Genomic DNA, 23,746 nt, shown 5'->3' on the forward strand with positions numbered 1-23,746 from the left:
CACTTGGTTCATCGTTGTACAAGCTTCCTGATGCCCTCATAAAAGAAGGTTCTCGGTTGAGCTGCAAGCCAGGAATGCACCCCTTCGTTCACTGCTTCGTCCGAGGCAAATTGACGGCCCCTTAATGCCTGTTTGAGTGGACCAAACAAGTGATAGTCAGAAGGGGCAAGATCGGGACTATATGGAGGATGATCCAATACTTCAAATTTGAGTTTCTGGAGCGTTTCAGCAGTGTGGGCAGCAGTATGCAGACGGGCATTGTTGTGCAACAACACATCTTTTGACAGCAATCCTCGACGTTTGCTTCGAATTTCAGGCTTTAGCCTGGCAGTAAGCATCTCACTGTACCGTACACTGTTTATTGTTGTGCTCCTTTCCCCATAACGTTCCAGTACTCTACCTTGAGCGTCCCAAAAAACCGTGAGCATCAGTATTCCTGCGGTCGGTTGGGTCTTGAATTTTTTCTTGCTCGGCTAATTTGGATGTTCCCATTACATACTCTGCCTTTTGCTCTCCGGCTCGTGATGATGGAGCCATGTTTCGTCACCAGTAATGATCCTGTAAAAGAAGTTGTCCCTTTCGCTACCATAGCGATCCAAATGTTTTTTGCAGATGTGCTAGTGCGTTTGTTTATCCAACTGTGTGACTTGTTTTGGGACCTATCTTGCACAAATTTTATGAAACCCAAGTGTGTTGTGGATGATTTCGTAGGCACACCCGTGACTAATTTGCAGACGATATGGCACTTCGTCAATAGTTAATCGTCTGTCTAAGAGAATCATTACACGTAAACGCTCAATGGTTTCTTCATTTGTGGCGGTAAACGGTCGTCCGGCTCCTTCATCGTGCGTAACAACTGTGCGACCATTTCGGAATTTTTCAATCCATTCGTAGACACTCCGTTGTGACAAAACACTGTTTCCGTACTATACCGAGGGTCTTCGATGAATTTCGGATCCTGATACGCCTTCCGACCACAAAAAAACGGATCACTGAACGTTGCTCTTGTTTGGTGCAAATAAACAGCGGAGCAGAACAGCACGGCAGCGATAACGAAACTAACCTAGCAGCTTGAAAATTGCAAAGATATAACAACAAATAAACAAAGCATGCGTCATCAACATAAAACGACAGTACTACCAAAATAAACAAAAATATAACTAAATGGTGGATAATAATTGACTTACCCTCGTATTTGTCATGGTTGGGTCTCCCAATAATATCTATAGTTTTGAGGAAACATTGTCCATTCCAGGGGTCTTGTTTCGGCTTAGTTCTTACAGAGCTCTGTCAAATTCTTCTTGTATTATTATATCTCCCACTTCGTTTTCATTTACTTCTTCTTCCCTTCCCATAATATTGTCTTCAAGTTACATTTCCTCATGTAACCCATCTATGTGTATTCTTTCCACCTTTTCGCTTTGTCTTCTTTGCTTAGTACTGAATTGCCAACTGAGCTCTTAATATTCATACAGCCACTTAGTTTTTTTTGTAAACGTCTCTTTAATTTCGCTAAAGGCGACGTCTTTGTCATACTCACGCATGCTTCCTTGTATCTGTACTCTAGCAATTCCTGCATTTTGCACTTTCTGTGAATCTCATTTTCTATGTCTGTATTCCCTGTAGCTTGCTTCGTTTGCTGTTTTTGTATAATTTCTCCTTTCGTAAATTAATTAGTTCATGTTTTCTTCAAGAATTTCTTACTGGGTCTTGTCCTTTTGCATATTTTATTCTTTGTGGCCTTCACCTTTTCGTCTCTCAAAGCTATCCATTCGTTTCGCTTTCTGTTTATTTCCCCTGTTTCTGCCAGTCATTGCCTAATATTACTTTTGGAACTCTCAACAACCCTTGGCCCTTTCATTTATCCAGTTTCCGTCTCCTAAATTTTCCACCGATCTGGAATTCCTCCAGTTTTTAACTGCAGTTCATTATCAACAAATTACAGTCACAGTCCATATCTTCATTCGAAAGACTTCGCATTTTACAACCTGGTTTCGAAATTCTGTCTTACCATTTTTTAATCTATTGGGAACCTTTCAGGTCTCTTCCACGTAAGCACCCTTGTGTCCTGATTAATAAACCAACTCTGCAGTTATTAAATTATGCTCTGTTGAAAATTCTACGAGTGAGGGTCCCCATTCATCCTTTCCCCCTGTCCATATTCTCCTATTATTTGTTCTTGCCTTCCTTTTCCTTCCATTGACTTTTAGTCTCCCATTACAATTAAATTTTCGTCTCCCTTAATTGTCTACATGTTTTCTTTTATCTCATATATTGTTTCAATCTTTTCATCTGCGGAGCTGGTAGGCATATGAATTAGGAACTTTGTGGAGGTTGTTAGTTTCGTATCTACCATAGCTGTGGCAATATGTGCACTATGTCGTTCATAGTAGCTTATCCGCTCTTGCATTTTCTTATTTGTTATTAGACCTACTTCTGCCTTACTCCAACTTCATTTTGTGTTTTTAATCCTTTGATGTCTTGACCAGAAGTCCCGTTTCTCCTGTCAAACCCACTTCACTAATTCCCACTACATCTAACCTTAACCCACCGACTTTCCTTCTGAAATCCTCTGATCTGCCAACCCAATTAAATGATATAATACTCCACACTCCGATCCATAGAATGCCACTTTTATTTATCCTAACAAAGACGTCCTTCTGTGTTGTCCCCATCGAGAGGTCCTAATGGATTTTACCTTCGTAACATTTCACCCAGGAGGAGCCATATAGTGGATCCCCATGTCCTCGGAAAAATAACGGATGTAATTTCCCGTTGCATTCAGGGTTTCGCAGCACCAACATAACAAGGCCGTGTTGGCTAAATATTACAAAGCCAGATCAGTCAGTTATCCAGGCAGTTGTAGTCTCTGCAATTACTGAAAAGGCTGTGGCCCCTCTCCACAGATACCCCTCCATTGAGGTTGCACGTACGGTAGAGCCCTCTGTATCACTGAGATACACACGACACTCCACCTTGTCGAGGTCCATGTTTCCTTGAAAGGAAAGGGTCATAGACACATCAATTAGTACAAAATAATCATAAGAAATAACGAGAGTGTACAAATATAGTAGTGATATCCCATTTCATTGGCTAACTGTTCTTCATTATGTAAATAATTAACCTCTACATTTCTGTCCTTAGTTTCACCAACATTTATTGCTTCTTGGCTTAAAAATTCGCCTGTTTCATTAGGAAGAAGGCTGCTGTGTGCCAGAACCTCCAAAATGTTCATTACTATTCATACTTGACCCTACCAACTTTCTCGAAAGTGAGGAATAAGTTCATAACAGGACGATGAAGGACATACAGGCACCAAAAATCGCTAAACAATAAAATTAAGTAAATTAATTTAGTCCTTCCGAGAATCTCACAGCCAATAATAATGATATATTTGGCAAATCTCTGGCTTTAATAAAGGTTATTCAACAGGGAAAGCTGCTTACACACACGCTTGCCAAACACTACATGTATTAAGCAATAAAATATTAGCATCTGTAAAGATCTGTGACTAGTCCTCCCATTTCATACTGCACATTGAGAGGCGCCAGTCCATTACTGGTATGACAAATCTTATTTTTATTACGTAAATTTCCATTAATCACAATTAAAGTCGTGTTTCTACAAGTCTATCTGTGTTTGATGCTAATTATGATAATCAGTGATTGTATAGGTCAAGGCATCCTTTCCTATGTACTAACCTTCTCTATTCTGAATGGGAATTTTTGCACGTAGGATACTAAACATCACTTGTAAGACTCGTCTTGGGAGCCCAGCTGTGGGCCGATATCCGTGCAGTGATACTCCCTTCAACGGAGTTCTCATGCGAAAATTGCAGGACTAGCACTCCCGGAAGAAAGAAAGGTAGGAGATGAGGTCGTGGCGAAGTAAAGCTGTGAGAACAGGTTGTGAGTCCTGCTTGGGTAACTCATCGGTAGAGCTCTTGCCCACGAAACGCATAGGTCCCAAATTCGAGTCTTGCTCCGGCAAACAGTTTTAATCTGACAGAAAGTTTCATATTAGCGCCCACTCTACTGCTAAGTGAAAATTTCGTTCTGAAAATAAAACAATTGTCATATATAGACATTTGCAGACTTGCAGCTCTAGTATGAAAAAGATCGGACCGGTAGTCAGACGTGGCTTTATACCAGAAACAATCCCGGCATTTGCCTCAAGCAATTTAGGGAAGCCACAGGAAACCTAAACAGGACGGTTGAAGCCTCCACTTTCCCGAATACAGGGACACTATCTTTAAAACAGTGCTACCTCTTTTGCTTTACTCATAGTGTACAATACTATTTTTCAAGTAAGCTATTTAATAACGAAAGAGCCTAATGTTATACTGTTCATTAATTTCTCACTCGTAGTCACTGCACATACTACACACGCTACACAAACATTGTTTCATAGCACCACACACACTTTCAGCTGATTCAGGACTGTTTTGCGCACCACAACTTCCCATTTGGCAGTCTGAAAAACTGACTCAGCATACTTCAGTGACGAGTGAGATGTTGAACTCAGAAAGAGGATAAGGTGTTAGTGTTATAGACTCTGTTGCTTTCGGAGTAAGTTTTTCTAGAAAAGGAAAAAAAGAAGGAAAAAAATATAGTGTGAAAATGTTAAGCGGAATGTTAGCTCTTTTATTATCGTTATTATTGTTTATTCGTGTTGCATTTTTTTACCAAGTTCCTACTCAGTGTTATCGAAGCAATCCTTCAATAAATAGAACCTATTGCGTAACAGGTAATTTTTAACTGCCTTTTTAAATAAGTTTGTCTTAGCTATTTCTTTACATTCCTCTCGTAATTTATTGTGCAGTATTATTCTTTAGTAGAAAATGCTATTTTGAGTTTTGTGTCTCTTCGCTACATAATTTTTACGTACGCCACCGCCACTTCCCATTTTCAACCCAGAGTCTGTGCGCAGTTGACAGGACAGGAACGCCGAGAGACAAATCTCGATTTCTTAAAAGAAGTCAAACCCACACTTACGTGATGACTAAAATTAATAATAGCTTTTACGAAGTTTACTGCTACAATTGCTGGTGCAGACGACTGTAAGTACAGTGGCTGGTAAGGATACTGTCCACTTACTTGAGGTTTTCAGGATGCAGCTCTCGAGGCAGTGACATCGGACAATGCCATACCTACTCTTCTCTTGTGCCGCACTCAGAGTACAACAAGAAAAGGAGTAACGCTTAGAGTCTCGAATATTTAACGCTTTGGTGAAATAAAAGTTAGTTAAATAAATTAAATCTGGATACAACATTCCAATAAATCATCAATAACAATTATGAACATGCATTGCACCATTAATGAACGGTATTAGATGGTGATGCAGCATTGCTGTGTAGTTATTGTCCGTGTTATGATGAGGCGAAATTACTTTCGTCTGGCCACAACTGTATGTTCTTTGATTGCTCTGGGAGAAGGATGATCAAACTAGAACACATGAAATATTAGTCCACTTTATTATATAAATGAATGACAGATGTGCTTATCTTGGGTACACTTGTTTTCCACAGAAACACTGGTTAATTTACAACTGTCATGGACTAGCAAAGCATCACTTGATGCACAGATTGAAAAATTGTTTTCTTGAGGTACAATGGTCAACATTATCGACACTAAACTTCATCTGAAACTTCGACTACTCTTAGATCCTAGATGATGATGTCAGCTGCTGTAGCTGAGGTCTCTAAATGGGCTGAGTTATTACATGCTCGACACCATATTGACCTCAGCGTGTGGGCGCTGTTGTTGCTGAGAGGGGAGGCGTGGTCTTCTGGAACGCCTTCCGTATATCGCTGTGAATAGCAGCGAGCCACCACTTATGTCTGTGGTATCGATCCGCATTGCTATCTTTGCTGTGGCACCAGGATCTCTGGACAATACCGCAGCCCATTCTCCAATGTCGCATTAAATTGCTGACAGCATTGCGGTTGGCACTCTACCCCATACAGCCTAGATATCATCACGAACCGATTTATTTTGTGTTTCTGGCCGGAGTCTGCCAAACTTGCACATGAAGTCTGTCCAACCAACGCAGCTGAAGATGACATGTGGATCACGTCGTTGGTTGGGGAGTTGTCTTGTAGCAACCCGCTGAAGTATCCGCCACCGCACCAGGTCGCTTGCCTCACACCGTGCCACCATCTCAGGCAGCCTTCCCCTGCGTCTCCTCGTTAGCGACGACTGTACCGTCGCTTGCTACACACCTTCCACCACAAAGAGGCACTACCATTGGTCGGTTTTGGGCCGCCCTGCCTGCATTCCTATTTTTATCCTGCACACAGTTCAGAAAATTACGTGCACCTAGTGTTTACAGAGTTTAAAGTCTGTGGTCAACATCTACAATTTCCCCCTCTTTCGGTCGTAAATTTAACACACTATTGACCATTAAAATTGGTACACCAAGAAGAAATGCAGATGATAAACAGGTATTCATTGGACAAATATATTATACTAGAAATGACATGTGATTACATTTTCACGCAGTTTGGGTGCATAGATCCTGAGAAATCAGTACACAGAAAAACCACCTCTGGCCATAATAGCGGCCGTGATACGCGTGGGCATTGAGTCAAGAAGACCTTGGATGGCGTATACAGGTACAGCTGCCCATGCAGCTTCAACACGATACCACAGTTCATCAAGAGTAGTGAGTGGCGTATTGTGACGAACCAGTTGCTCGGCCACCATTGACTAGACGTTTTCAGTTGGTTAGACATCTGGAGAATGTGCTGTCCAGGGCAGCAGTCGAACATTTTCTGTATCCAGAAAGGCCCATACAGGACCTGCAACATGCGTTAGTGCATTATCCTGCTGAAATGTAGGGTTTCGCAGGGATCGAATGAAAGGTAGAGCCACGGGTCGTAACACATCTGAAACGTGACGTCCACTGTTCAAAGTGCTGTCAATGCGAACAAGTGGTGACCGAGAGGTGTAACCAATGGCACTCCATACCATCACGCAGGGTGATACGCCAGTATGGCGATGACGAATACACGCTTCCAATGTGCGTTCACAGCGATGTCGCGAAACACGGATGCGACCATCATGATGCTGTAAACAGAACGTGGATTCATCCGAAAAAATGACGCTTTGCCATTCGTGCACCCAGGTTCGTCTTTGAGTGCACCATCGCAGGCTCTCCTGTCTGTGATGCAGCGTCAAGGTAAACCACAGCCATCGTCTCCGAGCTGATAGTCCATGCTGCTACAAATGATGGCGAACTGTTTGTGCAGATGGTTGTTGTCTTGCAAACGTCCCCGTCTGTTGACTCAGGGATCGAGACGTGGCTGCACGATGCGTTACAGCTATGCGGATAAGATGCCTGTCATCTCGACTGCTAGTGATACGAGGCCGTTGGGATCCAGCATAGCGTTCCGTATTACCCTCCTGAACCCACCGATTCCATATTCTGCTAACAGTCATTGGATATCGACCAAGGCGAGCAGCAATGTCGCAATACGATAAACCGGAATCGCGATAGGCTACACTCCGACCTTTATCAAAGTCAGAAACGTGATGGTGCTCATTTCTCCCCCTTACATGAGGCAACACAACAATGTTTCACCAGGCAACGCCGGTCAACTGCTGTTTGTGTATGAGAAATCGGTTGGAAACTTTCCTCATGTCAGCATGTCGTTGGTGTCGCCACCGGCGCCAACCTTGTGTGAATGTTCTGAAAAGCTAATCATTTGCATATCACAGCATCTTCTTCCTGTCGGTAAAATTTCGCGTCTGTAGCACGTCATCTTCTTGGTGTAGCTATTTTAATGGCCAGTAGTGCACTATAAGAACTCATGATTTACTACAAAAAAGTACTGGCTGAATTTCATTCGCTATCTCTCCGCCAGTGATAGGCTTCTTGCTTGTTGCCCGTGGATCTTTGTACCACTGACGCCTTAGTGCACAATATTAGTAAATCTCACAATAAATTTCTTCTGGCCACATATCACAACAAGACAAGGGCATTCCTCCTCTGATGTTGTGCAAAATGCTTTATAGTTGTGTCTGGCCATCTGATTGTCCAGCTTGAATTATTCATCTTGCCAATTGAATTATTTGTTAGCTAGTTTTGTCACTGTTGCATACTTGTAAGACCTTTTTTCTCCACATTAAAAGAAATACACACACATATTAATATTTTTCTTTTGTAAAAGAGTTCCTGCATAGCCTTGAGTATCGTTCAGTTTGTCAGTATCTACGTGAGCTATCCAAGCACGACTCGGCTCACGACCCATCCTCACAGCTTCACATCCGCCAGTACCTCGTCTCCTACCTTCAAAACTTCACAGAAGCTCTCCTGCGAACCTTGTAGAATTAGCACTCTTGGAAGAAAGTGTATTTCCAGAATGAAATTTTCACTCTGCAGCAGAGTGGGCGCTGATATGAAACTTCCTGGCAGATTGAAACTGTGTGCCGGACCGAGACTCGAACTCGGGATCTTTGTCTTGGACAAGCAAGTGCTTTACCACTGAGCTAACCAAGCACGAGACTCGAACTCGGGACCTTTGCCCTTCACGGGCAAATGCTCTACCGACTGAGCTACCGAAGCACGACTCACGAGCCATCCTCACAGCTTCGACTCTGCCAGTACCTTCCAAACTTCTGCAAATTTCGCAGCAGGGCTTCTGTGAACTTTGGAAGATAGGAGTCGAGGTGCTGGCAGAATTGAAGCTGTGAGGATGGCCCGTGAGTCGTGCTTCGGTAGCTCAGTCGGTAGAGCATTTGCCCGTGAAAGGCAAAGGTCCCGAGTTCGAGTCTCGGTCCGACACACAGTTTTAATCTGCCAGGAAGTTTCATATCAGCGCACACTCCGCTGTAAAGTGAGAATTTCAAACATCCCCCCAGGCTGTGGCTAAGCCATGACTCCGCAATATCCTTTCTTCTAGGAGTGCTAGTTTTGCAAGGTTTGCAGAGGAGCTTCTGTGAACTTTAGAAGGTAGAAGACGAGGTACTGGCAAAATTGAAGCTGTGAGGAACGGGTCCTGAGTCGTCCTTGGGTAGCACAGTCGGTAGAGCACTTGCTTGCAAAAGGCAAAGGTCCCGAGTTCGTGTCTCGGTCAGGCAGACAGTTTTAATCTGCTAGGAAGTTTCATAAATCATATTGTCGCGAACAAACAGGGCAACAGCAATCCTTGAAAGGGGTCTGTATCCTCAACCTTTTACCTGTATCTCCAGGATCTCCAGGTCACCTCCTCCCCACTCATATTGCACAAACACACTATACTGTAAATGGTGTGAATGGTCACAGGCTTGTTTCAGTAGCGATAGTTTATAATAGAAACGTTAACACAACTCAGCTGGCAAGCAGTTGAAAGACGACGCTCTAAGAATTGGGTTTCAGGCCGGAGACTAAAATTCTTCTTCTTCCTTGTACACATAGATCCTTCAGACATTATCAGGATTTCTGGGCGTTATTCTTTCCACCTTCTGTCAAGTCGTTGAAAGGGAAGAAACCTTAATACATTGTGACTAAAAAATATCTAGTATTACGAAAACCATAGCGATTCGCAGAGTATACAGGTAATTTCCATTGTTCATAATCAGTTTCAGAGCACAATGTTTGTGCAGAACATGTTTTTCATGCCGTGTTTATCTCACGTTACTCACATCCACTAGTGTCCCCTTACTATAGGCCATCAATAAAATTTATAAGGTTGTCTATGGACATTTTCTGAGTATTTTTCTATAAGGGGCCCATGTTTTCTGGTGGCTCATTACAGAATAATTGCATTTCTTCTGATTTTTTTACACCCATTTTTGTTTGTGTTTGTAATGGGGGTTGGGTTGTTTTTGGGGAAGGAGACCAGACAGCGAGGTCATCGGTCTCATCGGATTAGAGAAGAACGCGGAAGGAAGTCGGCCGTGCCCTTTCAAAGAAACCATCCCGGCATTTGCCTGGAGCGATTTAGGGAAATCACGGAAAACCTAAATCAGGATGGCCGGACGCGTGATTGAACCGTCGTCCTCCCGAATACGAGTCCAGTGTCTAACCACTGCGCCACCTCGCTCGGTGTGTGTTTGTGATGCACTGAAAAATTAGTATACAACAGTGGAAATGTCAACGGCATGGTCTGTGTGTCCCGTTGTTCCTTTCTCTCATGGTGCTTCTTGCTAACAACAGTAAGGCCCACTTTACTGTAATCCCTGAAACTTGCATTCAGTACGGTTCGGTACTGTCATAGGTTCTGTCCTGTCTTATATGACGAAGAGCTCACCGATGTTATCCTCATGTAGGGATTCACTGAACGCAATGGAGCAGCAGCACAGTGACGTAATGATGCTCAGCTGTTCCCGGATCGACAACAACCGAATCACAGTATTCTTGCACCTGTACGTGAACACCAACAGGTGTCTCGTACATTTATGTTATTGCGCATTACTGTCTTCTTTACTGTTGTGAAGGATTTTTCAGAGAAACAAAGCTAACTGGTTAACAAACTGAATAAGAAACTTCCTGACAGATTAAAACTGTGTGCCAGACCGAGACTCGAACTCGGGACCTTTGCCTCTCGCGGGCAAGTGCTCTACCGGCTGAGCTACCCAAGCACGACTCACGGCCAGTCCTCACAGCTTTCATTCTAGAAAATGAATAAGAATAGGAACACAGCAATCAGTCGCAATCGCACTGATTTTTATTACTCTTGCATATCCAGATTTCTGCTATAAATAGCAAATTTTTTGTGCTACAGTACTAGCGACTACGCTAGATTTTAGCGTTTGACGAATTTCAAATTGCTATGGAATTATATTTTATCAAGACGATCTTCAAAAAATCTGTGTGATGTAACAATTTTATATAGGACAGTTGTATGAACCTGTTAACGATCTTTTGCATAAGTTTTTTTCGGTCTCTTCACCACTAATATATGCACAAAGACATTGTAAATCGGCAGTCTTGGTTTAATTTAAAGGTGATATGCAGATTTTATTTTTTTATTAAAAAAGTGTTTTAAACTTCTGTATTGGAACGAAAGTAGGTTATTTATTTATTTGAATTAATGGTGTCAGTTCTTTTGGACATGTTCGCAACAACAGACACCAAGCGAAACGTGCGGCTGTGATACATATTATGTAAATTGTAGGTGGAGGGGGGAGAAAGGAAAGGAAAGGAACTGATGATGTCAGCTGCATTGGGATTTTATGTTGAATCTGTGGCAGTGAGTGAAAATGTGTCCCACACCAGGACTCGAACATGGGATCTCCTGCTTACAAGGCAGTTGTGTTAACATCTGCGTCGTCCAGACACTGTTTATCATACTTGCGCGGACTTTATCGGCATGCCACCCAGCTGAATCACATTCACATCTAGTGCCACCTATTTGTAGTCCCCGTCCATGTCCATCTTGCTGGCTACTTTGAGATTTCGGCAGGAGGTCGAACTTGATTGTGCATCCACACTGAAGGTGGTGGATTCATTGCCCATCGCGACAAATCAGTTATATGAATGCACGGTGTCTGTTTTTTGGACACTTACGTTCGACCTCCAGCGGGAATCTCAAAGTAGCGAGCGTGGCAGGACATGGACAGGGACTGCAGATAGGTTGCACTAGGTGGGAGTGTGGGCCGGCCGCGTGGTGTGCCGAGGTAGTCCATTCAGTTACGATGATCATTGCGTCCGGACGATGCAGTGCTTAATGCAACTACCTATTAAGCAGAGATCCCAGTTTAGAATCTCGCCCACCACACATTTTCACTCATCCCGGCTGATTCCACATAACGTACCGATGCACCTAACACCAACAGTTCCTTCCCTACTCGTTCCTTTGCTTTCTCCCCCATCCACATTCAATTTACATAATTAGTTATTTTTATAGTATAGAGGGTATTCCGTATACTACATGTCTCAAATTGAGGCTCCTGTACTTGGTGTAAACAACCGCTTCAGTTTCCTTCCTATACACCTATACACCAGTAAAGCTATATGGTGACATGTACTGCTGCGAGTTTGTTGGATAGTAACTCACTCAAATGGTATGTTGAGTGGAACGAATCATTGCTGTTGGATAACGTGGCACTTATTGATTTATGTACATCAGTTCCGATTACGTAATTTTCTTGTATTTTGGGACTGCAGGTGCCTGTTTATAGCTGGAATCTGGAAATGAAAAGAATAGTAAAAAACCAGTGGGATTTGGTCTTACTGCTGTGTTCCTCCCCTTCCTTAATTACTATTCAGTCGCTGTACACATCGGTTCCTTATCGAATCAAAGTTGGTTAAGATACTGAATAACTCGTAATTAGCCAGAATGAGATTTTCACTCTGCATCGGAGTGTGCGCTGATATGGAACTTCCTGGCAGATTAAAACTGTGTGCCGGGCCGAGACTCGAACTCGGGACCTTTGCCTTTCACGGGCAAGTGCTCTACCAACTGAGTTACCCAAGCACGACTCACGCCCCGTCCTCACAGCTTTACCTCTGCCAGTACCTCGTCTCCTACCTTCCAAACTTTACAGAAGCGCTCCTGCGAATCTTGCAGAACTAGCACTCTTGAAAGAAAGGATATTGCGGAGACATGGCTTAGCCACAGCCTGGGGGGTGTTTCCAGAATGAGATTTTCACTCTGCAGCGGAGTGTGTGCTGATATGAAACTTCCTGGCAGATTAAAACTGTGTGCCAGGACGATACTTGAACTCAGGACCTTTGCCTTTTTCAACTCGTAATTACATTATTATTCTGTAACGAGCCACTGTGGACATCGGGTACCATGCACGAAACCGAGAGAGGGGGCACAGTGGTTACCACACTGGACTTGCATTCGGGAGGACGACGTTCAAACTCACATCCGACCATCCGGATTTAGGTTTTTAGTGATTACCCTAAACTGCTTCAAGCAAATGCTGTGATGGTTCCTTTGAAAGGGTACGGCTGACTTCCTTCCCCATGCTACCCTAATACGATGGGAGCTATCACCTCGGTGTTCAGTTCAAATGTGTGAGAAATCTTATGGAACTTAACTTCTGAGGTCATCAGTCCCTAAGCTTACACACTACTTAACCTAAAATATTCTAAGGACAAGCACACACAGCCATGCCCGAGGAAGGACTCGAACCTCTGCCAGGACCAGCCGCACAGTCCATGACTGCAGCGCCAAGACTGCTCGGCTAATCCCGTGCGGCTCGGTGTTCAGTCTCCTTCCCCAAATCAACCAACCAACCGTACACCAAAATACTCAGAATATTAATAATGTCGTCTGGCGTGATGGCCTGGTGCTAGTCTTTCAACTCTACGCCACTTCTGCTACTTGAGTGTCCACGAGCTCATGGCAACCAGTGTTGCCAGACGGTCATCCAGCCGAGAACAAAGCAGGTCCGTTGAAGCTTAACTTCAGTGATAGGGCGAGTCCCGACTTAGCCAGCACGGAAAGGCCGTTGGCCCGAATACTCAGAAAATATTCCTGGACAACCTCCAAAACCTTGTCGGTGGAGTCAGGGTTTACCGAATACGTCGCAGAAACGCACAGCAGGTGGCCAGGTCTGACCTGTGGCAGGCTGAGCCCGCGGATGCGCGTTTACGAGTCGTCGGGCCGCAACAACCGCTACCAGCAGTTGACGATGGCGGGCCTGGGGCTGGGCGGCTCACCCGGCTACCACGGGCTGTTCGTGGCGGGCGACCTGGCGCGCGGGCACTCGAGCGCGCGCTGTCCCACCTTTCGTGACTACCGGCCGCTGTCGTCCGAGCGCGACTTCCACGTGGTGCGGCTGGAGGTGTGGGGCGTGGGGCCGACGCCACAGAAGCAGCGGGCGACACGCGCCGGCCATGTCAAGCCGCCCGTCAGCCTCGTCTGCGACCCCGACACCCACTCCTCCATCGGCAGGTAAGCACTGCGTCACTAAGTCAGCTTTCTACACTGAATGACCAAAGAAACTGGTACACGTGATCAATATCGTTTAGGGCCCCCGCAAGCACGCAGAAGAGAGGCAACACGACATGGAATGGACTCGACTGATGTCTGAAGTAGTGCTGGAGCGAATTGACACCATGAATCTTGCAGGGCTGTCCGTAAATCCGTAAGAGTACGAGGGGTAGAGATCTCTTCTTAACAGCACATTGCAAATCATCTCAGATTTTCTCAAAAGTGTTGATGTCTGGGGAGTTTGGTAGCCAGCAGGACTATTTAAACTCAGAATAATGTTTCTGGAGCCACTATGTAGCAGTTCTGGTCGTGTGGGATGTCGCACTGTCCTGCTGGAATTTCCCAAGTCTGTCAGAATGCACAATGGACATGAATGGATGCAGGTGATCAGACAGGATTCTTATGTACGTGTCAGCTGTCAGAGTCGTTTCTACATGTATCAGGGGCCCCATATCACTCCAACTGCACACACCCCACACCATTACAGGCTCTCCACCACCTTGAGCAATCCCCTGCTGATATGCAGGATCCATGGATTTATGAGGTTATCTCCAAATCCACACACGTCCACACATTCGATACAATACGAAACGAGACTCGTCCGACCAGCCAACATGTTTCCAGTCATCAACAGTCCAATGTCGGTGTTGACAGGCCCAGAAGGGGCATAAAACTTTGTGTCATGCAATCAAGCGTACACGAATGGGCCTTTGGCTCTGAAAGCCCATATCGATGATGTTTCGTTGAATAGTTCGCATGCTGACACTTGCTGATGGCTCAGCATTGAAATCTGCAGCAATTTGTGGAAGGGTGCCCCTCTGTCTCGTTGAACGATTCATTCTTCAACCGTCATTGGTCCCGTTCTTGCAGGATGTCAGAGATTTGATGTTTTACCAGAGCCCCGATATTCACGCTACACTTGTGAAATGGTCGTGCAGGAAAATTCCCACTTCATCGGTACTTCAGAGATGATGTGTCTCTTTGCTTGTTCCCCCAGGGGGCTCGCTACTCTTTGGCGGGTTTGTGCTTGGCTACCATGGGGCCCCGGCCTTTGCAGCATTTTTTCCTTTCTGTGCTGCATGTCTGTCCACTTGCTGTTCTTTTTCCCCTTCCTTGGGGAACATATCTGGGATGTTATTGGGTATGTTCTGGATTGTCTGTCGCTGATGTAAGAACAGTTTCACCTTTGTTTTTTGCTCCATTTTCCTATCTTTGTTTCCCTTCTCCTCTCGTTCCTCTGCTTCAGCGTTTGAGGTTCTTCTTTCTCTTCTTCTTCCTCCCTGTGCGCTCCTGAAGGCCAGCCCACGCATCTGACGTGTAATTCCTAGCCACGGGTCGAAAGGCAGGGTTTGCACGTATCCCTGGTACAGGCCAGGCCCAGGGAGGGGTGACTGCCTGAGCTGTGACCTTTCCAGATTGCTGATTGGTCCCTCTGTCTGGTGTTCGGGAGGTGTGACCTGAGGTGTGAACAATCTGGCGCGCCCCTTGTGAAGGGAGCCCCCAGTTGGAAGGCATGCCATCGGAGACACTGGAAATCATGGGGGATTTTCTCGCAATGAGTCAATCATCTTCCCAATAATCGTCTACGAAACGTAAACGTGATGAGACTAATGATTGAAAGACCCTTCCCCCTGCATCACGATTCCTCGTGGTCTCTCATATGGATGGTCGATGGTCTAACCGAGGCCGAAATCCAATCTTACCTCTCTGAACAAGATGTCATTGCCAACCATTGTGTAATGAAAAAGGTAGATTCCTCCTTAGTGCCCACTAACACTCTTTCCATCACCTTTGATAGAGTTGTGCTGCTGTCCAAGATCAAAGCAGGCTATGAAATTGTCACAGTCTGACCATACATTCTGAACCCGACGCGCTACCAGTGTCATTGTTTCAACCACAGTAGAACGTCTTGTCGGCATCCAGCCAAATGTGTAACCTGTGGTAGGGATTCACATGAGGGCGATTGTCCACCTCCTTCTCCCTGCTGTATCAACTGCAATGGCGGCTGTGCCGTCTGCTCTCGGGATTGTACCATGTATCTTGATGAGTGGGCTGTCCAAAAGATCTGGGTAAAGAAAAAAGTGCCTTACCCAGTCGATCGCAAGTTACTGGCTAGTCGCAAACCCCGTGTTCTCCCATCTGGCACCTACACTTCTGTTCTTGTTACCCCACGCTCCATGAAAAACATAGCCATGCAGACATGAGACCTCAAATTCAGCTCTGAGGTTGTGAAATCACCCAGTGTCAAGGTAGCATCGTTATCCCCCCGTCCAACTGTGCAACAAACCATCAAACTCTCGCCTCAAGGGGTGAAGCCACCAGCTACATAACCGATAGGCTGGAAAGGACAGAAGGAGTACCCCTGTGTAGACTTCCTCCATCCCTCCAGCCAAACAACACCTGAGTCTTCCTCTAACCAAAAAGGCTCGAAGAAGTCCACCAAAGGCAAATGGTCTTCTCCTTCACCAATTCTAAGATCCTCTTCAATGGTGTCACCAAGTGGTACCTTAGACTGCCTGGCCTCTGTATCACTGGTGCGAACCATCAACCGATTTTCAACGTTGGTCTCCACAGACTGACTGCACAAGCAATCCGATGCTTCTGTGGACCTCGTGGAGCAGGATCCTCCTGCTTCTGTGCCCTGTATAGAGATTCTACACCTGCTGTCACTCGGCAGCTGCCGGGTTGACACCCCTACATCTCTTCATCATGACCTACTGCAATGGAACGTTCACAGCCTTCAGTCCCACAAAGAGGATTTATGGTTGCTTTTAGCGCCGCAGCGTCACCTTTTAGTTTGCCTTCAGGAAACGAAATTGCTGCCTCATGACTGCTTTGAGCTTTCACATTTCTTACGAATTCGTTTTGACCTTCCCCCTGAGGCTGGCATTCCATCTCATGGGGGTGTCATTCTGCTCATACGGGATGGCAGTCATAGTCAACCCATCTCCCTGACCACCCATCTTCAAGCTGTTGCAGTTCGCCTTTTCCTTCCTCACCTGACTTTTTCCATCTGTACCATTTATGCCCCTCCGTCATTCGATGTACAGGGCAGACTTCCTTCAGCTTATTGGGTAGCTACCTTCACCATTTTTTGCTACTCAGTGACTTTAATGCACATCGTCTCCTTTGAGGTTCTCTGAAGACCTGTCAGAGAAGTGCCCTCTTGGCTGACCTTTTTAACCAACTTAACTTCTTCTGCCTTAACACTGGAACATCCAGTTTCCTTTCTGACTTCTCGCGCACCTATTTCCATTTGCACCTATCCTTTTGCACTTCCCAGCTTGCCCCTCGTCTTGAGTGGTCCGTTCTTTCTGACATCTGCTCTAGCGACCATTTCCTGTACACGCCCAAATGGCAGATTACTAAGGCTGACTGGCAGCTTTACTCCTCCCTGGCGATATTCGAAGGACAAGATTTCCCCTGTTGTGATGACCAGGTGGAATATCTCACAAATGCTATCCTTACTGTTGCTGAACGTTCCATTCCTCGCACTTCCTTTTCACCATGTCATGTCCCAGTCCTCTGGTGGACTGAGGCATGCCGCAACACAAATGCTCCCTGCGTTTTTAACCATCATCCTACGATGGCAGACTGCATTCATTATAAACAGATGCATGCAAAGTGTCATTGCGTTCTTTGGGATAGCAAAAGAGCTAGATGGATTTCATTCACTAGTTCTCTTAACAGTTCCATCCCTTCCTCTGTCCTGTGGGCCAACCTCCAATGGCTCTCTGGGACCAAGATCCATTCCCCAATTTCCGACCTGACAGTAGCAGACGATGTTATTGTGGATCCTATTGCTATCTCCAACATATTGGGCCACCATTTTGCGGAAGTTTCGAGCTACTCCCACTGCCACCCTGCCTTCCTCCATTGGAAACGAGCAGAGGAAGCTCAGGCGATACCCTTCTCTTTTCCGAATTGTGAGTGCTACAATGCCGCTTTTACTATGAGGGAGTTAGATCATGCTCTCACTTCATCCCTATCCTACGCCCCAGGATCAGACGCCATCCACATTCAGATGTCGCAGCACCTTTCTCTTGCGGGGAAGCACTTTCTGCTGAACATGTACAACCTCATCTGGGAAAAGCGCACATTTCCCGGACACTGGCGTGAAGCCACCGTCATACCCATACTTAAGTCCGGTAAGGACAGAAACCTTCCTTCTTGCTACCGCCCCATCTTTCTTACCAGCTGCTTTCGCAGTGTGATGGAACGTATGATTCATGCCCAGCTGGCATGGTTTCTCGAGTCTCGCAATTTACTGACGAATTTACAGTGTGGATTTCGAGTGTGGCGTTCTGCAGTTGACCATCGTTACTTTGTCCATCCATATCATAAATAGTTTTCTGCGGAAATCCCAGACTGTGGCCTGTTTTTCGGTTTGGAGAAGGCCTATGACACCTGCTGGAGAACTGGTATCCTCCGTACTCTTTACCCTTGGGGCTTCTGTGGCTGCCTGCCCTGTTTCCTTCAGGCATTTTTAAAAGATTGAGTTTTCAAGGTATGTCTGGGTTCTGCCTAGTCGGACACCTTTATCCAGGAAAACTGTGTGCCTCAGGGTTCCATCCTGAGTTTCGTCCTCTTTGCTATCGCCATTCATCCTATAATGGCCTGTCTCCTGCCGAGCATCTCCAGCTCCCTTTTTGTTGACGATTTTGCCATCTATTGCAGTTCTCCACGGACCTGTCTCACTGAGCGGCGTCTTCTGCGATGTCTTGATCGACTTTACTCCTGGAGCATTGACAACAGCTTTTGATTATCCACTGACAAAACCGTCTGTATGAATTTCTGGCTATGCAGGTGGTTTCTTCACCATTTTTACATCTTGGGCCTGTTGCCTTCCATTCGTTGAAACTAGGAAATTCCTGGGGCTCATGCTCGATAGGAAACTCTCTCGGTCCTCCCATGTGTCTTACCTGGCAGCTAGCTGTACAGGGTTCCTCAACATCCTACATGTCCTCAATGGTACTTCCAGGGGTACCGATTGAACCATCCTCCTCCATTTGTACTGGTCCCTTGCCCATACGAAACTCGACTATGGGTGCTTTGTCTATGTATCTACACGCCTATCCCTCTTATGCCATCTCAATACTATCCACCATCGTGGCATCTGGTTGGCCTCGGGCGCCTTTTGCACTAGCCCATTTGAGAGTCTGTATGCTGAAGCTGCTGAACTACCCACTGTCCTACTGCCGTGACTTTCTCCTCAGCAGGAATGCATGCCGTTTGTCTGCTATGCGTGGCCACCCATCCTATGCCTCCTTCTTTGATGATTCCTTGTTCATCAGTATGAGGTGTGTCCCTTTTCTCTATTACCTCCTGGAGTCCACTTTCGGCACTTGCTACAGCGACTTCACTTCACACTATCTGCAACTTTACCAGTGGATGTGAACCCTTCACCACCTTGGCTTGGTGAAGCGGCTTATATTAACCTTGGCCTTCATTTGCTTCCTAAGGGCACTACTCCAGCCTCGGTCTATCACCTTGAGTGTCACGACCTTCGCATGGAACTTCGCGATAGTACGTTTGTCAACACTGATGGCTTTCGGACTGAGTGTGGGGTCAGGTGTGTGTTTGGCATTGACACCCGTGTCTTTCGATATAGGCACACTGCTCAGTATTTACAGCCGAGCTCTTCGCCTCGTATCAGGCCACGGAGTACATCCGGTGACACAGCCTTTTCAATTGTTTCATCTCCTCAGACTCACTCAGCGCCCTTCAAAGCCTCTTGCTGGAACCAGTGTGATGTTTCTGTGGGTTTCTGGTCATGTCGGTCTGCCAGGAAACGAGGCTGCTGACGCCACTGCCAAGGCTGCAGTCCTCGTACCTCAGCCCACGAGTACCTATGTTCCTCTGATGATCTCTGTGTTGCCGTCTGTCAGGTGGTGTCCCTTTGGCATCGGCAGTAGTCCTCCCTTCACGGGAATAAGCTTCGGCTTATTAAGCCTCTCCCAGCGGCTTGGACGACCTCCTCTCGGTCCTCCCGCCGCGAGGAAGTCATTTTAATTAGGCTGCGTATTGGGCACTGCCTTTTTAGCCATCGTCATTTGCTAAGTGGCGCTACTTTGTACACATTTCGCCCAAGTTTTAATTGTTTGCCGCTCCCTGATGGAATGCTCATTTTTTAACCATTTACGTTCTGGTTTGGGTTTGTCGTCAGATTTATCGGCCGTTTTAGCAAATGACGAGCGGGCTGTCGACCGCGTTTTAGTTTTTATCCTCCAAAGCAAAACAGCGAAGGCCATTTAATTTCTAGTTTTGGACCTCCGTTTTGTATGGTTTCTTTTTAGCCCTTTTTGTGCCTGTTTTTACCTGTCTTCTATTATGTCAATTCGGACTGACGTGTAGTCGTTTTTTAACTCCTCTCTGTCTTTGTGTTCTGTAGTTTTCACTTGGGCGCCTATGACGTCCTAAAGGGAAACAAAACCAAACCAAACTGTCGCTCGTGCGCCGACTATAACACTACCTTCAAAATTACTTAAATCTTGATAACCTGCCACTAATAACCGATCTAACAACTGCGCCAGACATTTGTTGTCTTATATACGCATTGCCGATCGAAGCGCCGTATTCTGCCTATTTACATATCTCTGTATTTGAATACGCATGCCTATACCAGTTTTTTGGGGCTTCAGTGTAAATGGCACTCGTTCACATCATGTCACTGTGGCGATTTCTCATTTACCCAGCTGATGATGAACGTGTACGGCACGGCGAGGTACGATCAGTTGTAGTTCCTTTCATTTCTTACTTTCCAGAGTTGAATGTCACCATCCAAAAATAGGTTCATTTACACATGTCGAAACGGAATGAGATGGAATAGAACGGAACGCCAAATCATTTCACAAGCATTTCTAGTGTCGGCATTCATACTGGCCGTCAACGGAAAGCAAAGGGACATCAGAGAGACGGTTTTCTCGGAAGATAGTTCTGATGTTAACGTCACTGGGAGACATCGTCTGCTAACATCGGACGTAATCTATACAATGAGGGGCGGTCAGTCAGGCATGCATCACTTTTTTTTCTCCACCAATTTCGGTTGGAACAATGCAGAATTTGTTGTGGGACACCATGGAAAATTCCTGCTTCAGTCACTGCAGTTTCATGAAGTTCTGATATGTGGCGTCGCTATATGTAGCCTTCAGAACGGAGTCTGCATTGGAGGTGCGTTCCAAGCAGAGAGCTGCCATTGAGTTTCTTTTGGCAGAGAACCCGATATTCATAGGCACTTGCAGAATATCTACAGAGACTGAAACTTCCTGGCAGATTAAAACTGTGTGCCGGACCGAGACTCGAACTCGGGACCTTTGCCTTTCGCGGGCAAGTACTCTACCATCTGAGCTACCCAAGCACGACTCACGCCCCATACTCACAGCTTTACTTCTGCCAGTACCTCGTCTCCTACCTTCCAAACTTAACAGAAGCTCTCCTGCGAAACTTGCAGAGTAAGCTGTGAGTATGGGGCGTGAGTCGTGCTTGGGTAGCTCAGATGGTAGAGCACTTGCCCGCGAAAGGCAAAGGTCCCGAGTTCGAGTCTCGGTCCGGCACACAGTTTTAATCTGCCAGGAAGTTTCATATCAGCGCACACTCCGCTGCAGAGTGAAAATCTCATTCTGGATCTACAGAGACTGTCGGTAAACAAAAGCACGGTGTGTCATTGGGCGAGGCATCTATCATCATCGGAACAAGGTCGCGCAAACCTGTCCGATCTCCCGCATGCTGGCTGGCCACACACAGCTATGACTCCTACAATGATGGAACGGGCAGACACTCTCATTCGAGGTGATCAGCGGATCACAATCAAACACCTCGCTCCTCAACTGGACGTCTCTGTTCGTATTGCTGACACTTTAGCCCACCAGTTGGGGTACTCAAAGGTGTGTGCCCGCTAGGTTGCTCACCGCCTAATGTAAAAACATAAAGAGCAATGAAGGACTATCTGTTCAAAACTGCTTGCCTGTTACGAGACTCATTGCGACAATTTTTTGTCGAACATTGTCACAGGCGCTGAAACATGTGGCCATCGCTTCGAACCGGAAACAAAACGGCATCCATTTAGTTGTGCCACTCCATCTCTCTTCTGAAGACAACGTTCAAAGCTGCAGTCTCAGTAGGTAGTCATGGCGACGGTGTTCTGGGACTCTGAAGGGGTCGCTCTGTTTGATGTCCCCACTCATGGTGTAACAATCAGTTCAGAAGTGTATTGTGCTACTCTCAGGAAATTGAAGAAACGACTACAGTGTGTTCGTCACCACAAAAAAGCAAACGAACTTCTCCATGACAATGCAAGGCCTCACACTAGTCTGCACACCTGAAAAGAGCTTACAAAACTTTATTGGACAGCTCTTCCTCATCCACACTACAGCTCTGACCTCGGACCTTCCGACTTCCATCTGCTTGGTCCAATGAATGATGCATTCTGCGGGAATTAGTACGTGGATGATGGGGAGGTTATTGGTGCAGCAAGACGTTGGATCTGACGTCGACCAGTAGAGTGGTACCATGAGGGCATACAGGTCCTCCCTGTGAGGTGGCGTAAGGCTGTCGCATTGAACGGAGATTATGTTGAAAAATAGAGTTTTGTAGCTAAAAGAGTGGGAAATAATATGGTGTATTCGTATCCTGAACTAAGCCAACCCGCTTTCAGAAAAAAATGTGTTGCATTACTTGTTGTACGCCCCTTATATCTGATCAAAAGTATCAGGACACCTATTAGTGGGCGTTAATATGGGGTGTGTTCCTCCCTTACATTCATCAGTTCTTGAACTCGGCAGGGGACACTTGCAATGAAGTATCTGAATGTTTGTGGATGAATGATAGCCCATTCTCTCTCAGGAGCCGAAACCAGATAAGATAGTGACGTACTGTGGGTTCTGCAGCGGGGTCCACATTCTAACTTATCCTAAAGGTGTTCAGTAGAGTTCATGTCCGGACTCTTGGCAGGCCATGAGTCGGAGATCATTTCCCACGCTGACTAGGTGACGAAGCGACCATATGTCGCTCGAAGTGGGGTGGGGCTCGGCGTTGGACCGTAGCAACAAGCGTCAGCCTGGGAAATATACATGACGGGAAGTACCGCCATCTTGGCGCCAAAGTCACCGATTTTGTTTATCTATATTTAATAATTAAAGTCATTTATGACAACATGAATACTAAGAGGAGCCTCTGAATGTTTAAAACTATTTATCATAATTTTGTCTCGTTAAAATTCACACCCGTTCATTAACAAATGCATATCTTAGTAAGTACCAACTTGATCGGAAATCCATGAACTGTGACGAAACTAATAAGAGATATGGACTGCTCGCCAAAGTCGGCAGTCGGCGTTAAGATGGTTCAAATGGCTCTGAGCACTATGCGACTCAACTTCTGAGGTCATCAGTCGCCTAGAACTTAGAACTAATTAAACCTAACTAACCTAAGGACATCACACACATCCATGCCCGAGGTAGGATTCGAACCTGCGACCGTAGCGGTCGCTCGGTTCCAGACTGTAGCGACTAGAACCGCACGGCCACTCCGGCCGGCTCGGCGTTAAGAGCTCTTCCTGTCTTGTTCGATGGTAGCCATGCTCTCGGTTACGAGTAGTTTGTGGCATGAGTGTTTCATTATTGATCTAATAGGAATAAAAGTGATATTACGGCATTCTGAATGTTAATTTCGAGTAAATAGATACCCTGTTGTTGATCGACAGCAATTTCAGAATCGACAGAGATATCCAATGCGCCAATGAAGAATCTGCACGGGACGACATTTACGAGAGCTGCACCGCGCACAGGTCGGAGGAAATCTGACGACACGACCCACCAAGGCTGATCAAGGAAGGTCCGACTTACACTCGCAAATTCCGGGTGGAAATGCTGACCAGTT

The 23,746-nt window shown here is 45.8% G+C and overlaps 1 protein-coding gene across 1 annotated transcript in view; it reads left to right on the forward strand.

Annotated features, from left to right (window-relative positions):
• The window catches only part of LOC124606451 (MTOR-associated protein MEAK7-like), a 132,101-nt gene that overhangs the window by 96,819 nt on the left and 11,536 nt on the right, over positions 1-23,746 (forward strand). Inside the window, exon 5 of the mRNA XM_047138434.1 lies at positions 13,505-13,831. Within this exon, the coding sequence (XP_046994390.1) occupies positions 13,505-13,831 (327 nt within the window). The remainder of the gene's footprint in view (positions 1-13,504; positions 13,832-23,746) is intronic.

This window comes from Schistocerca americana, chromosome 3 (genome assembly GCF_021461395.2).
Source record: "Schistocerca americana isolate TAMUIC-IGC-003095 chromosome 3, iqSchAmer2.1, whole genome shotgun sequence".
In the NCBI taxonomy this organism is placed as follows: Eukaryota; Metazoa; Arthropoda; class Insecta; order Orthoptera; family Acrididae; genus Schistocerca; species Schistocerca americana.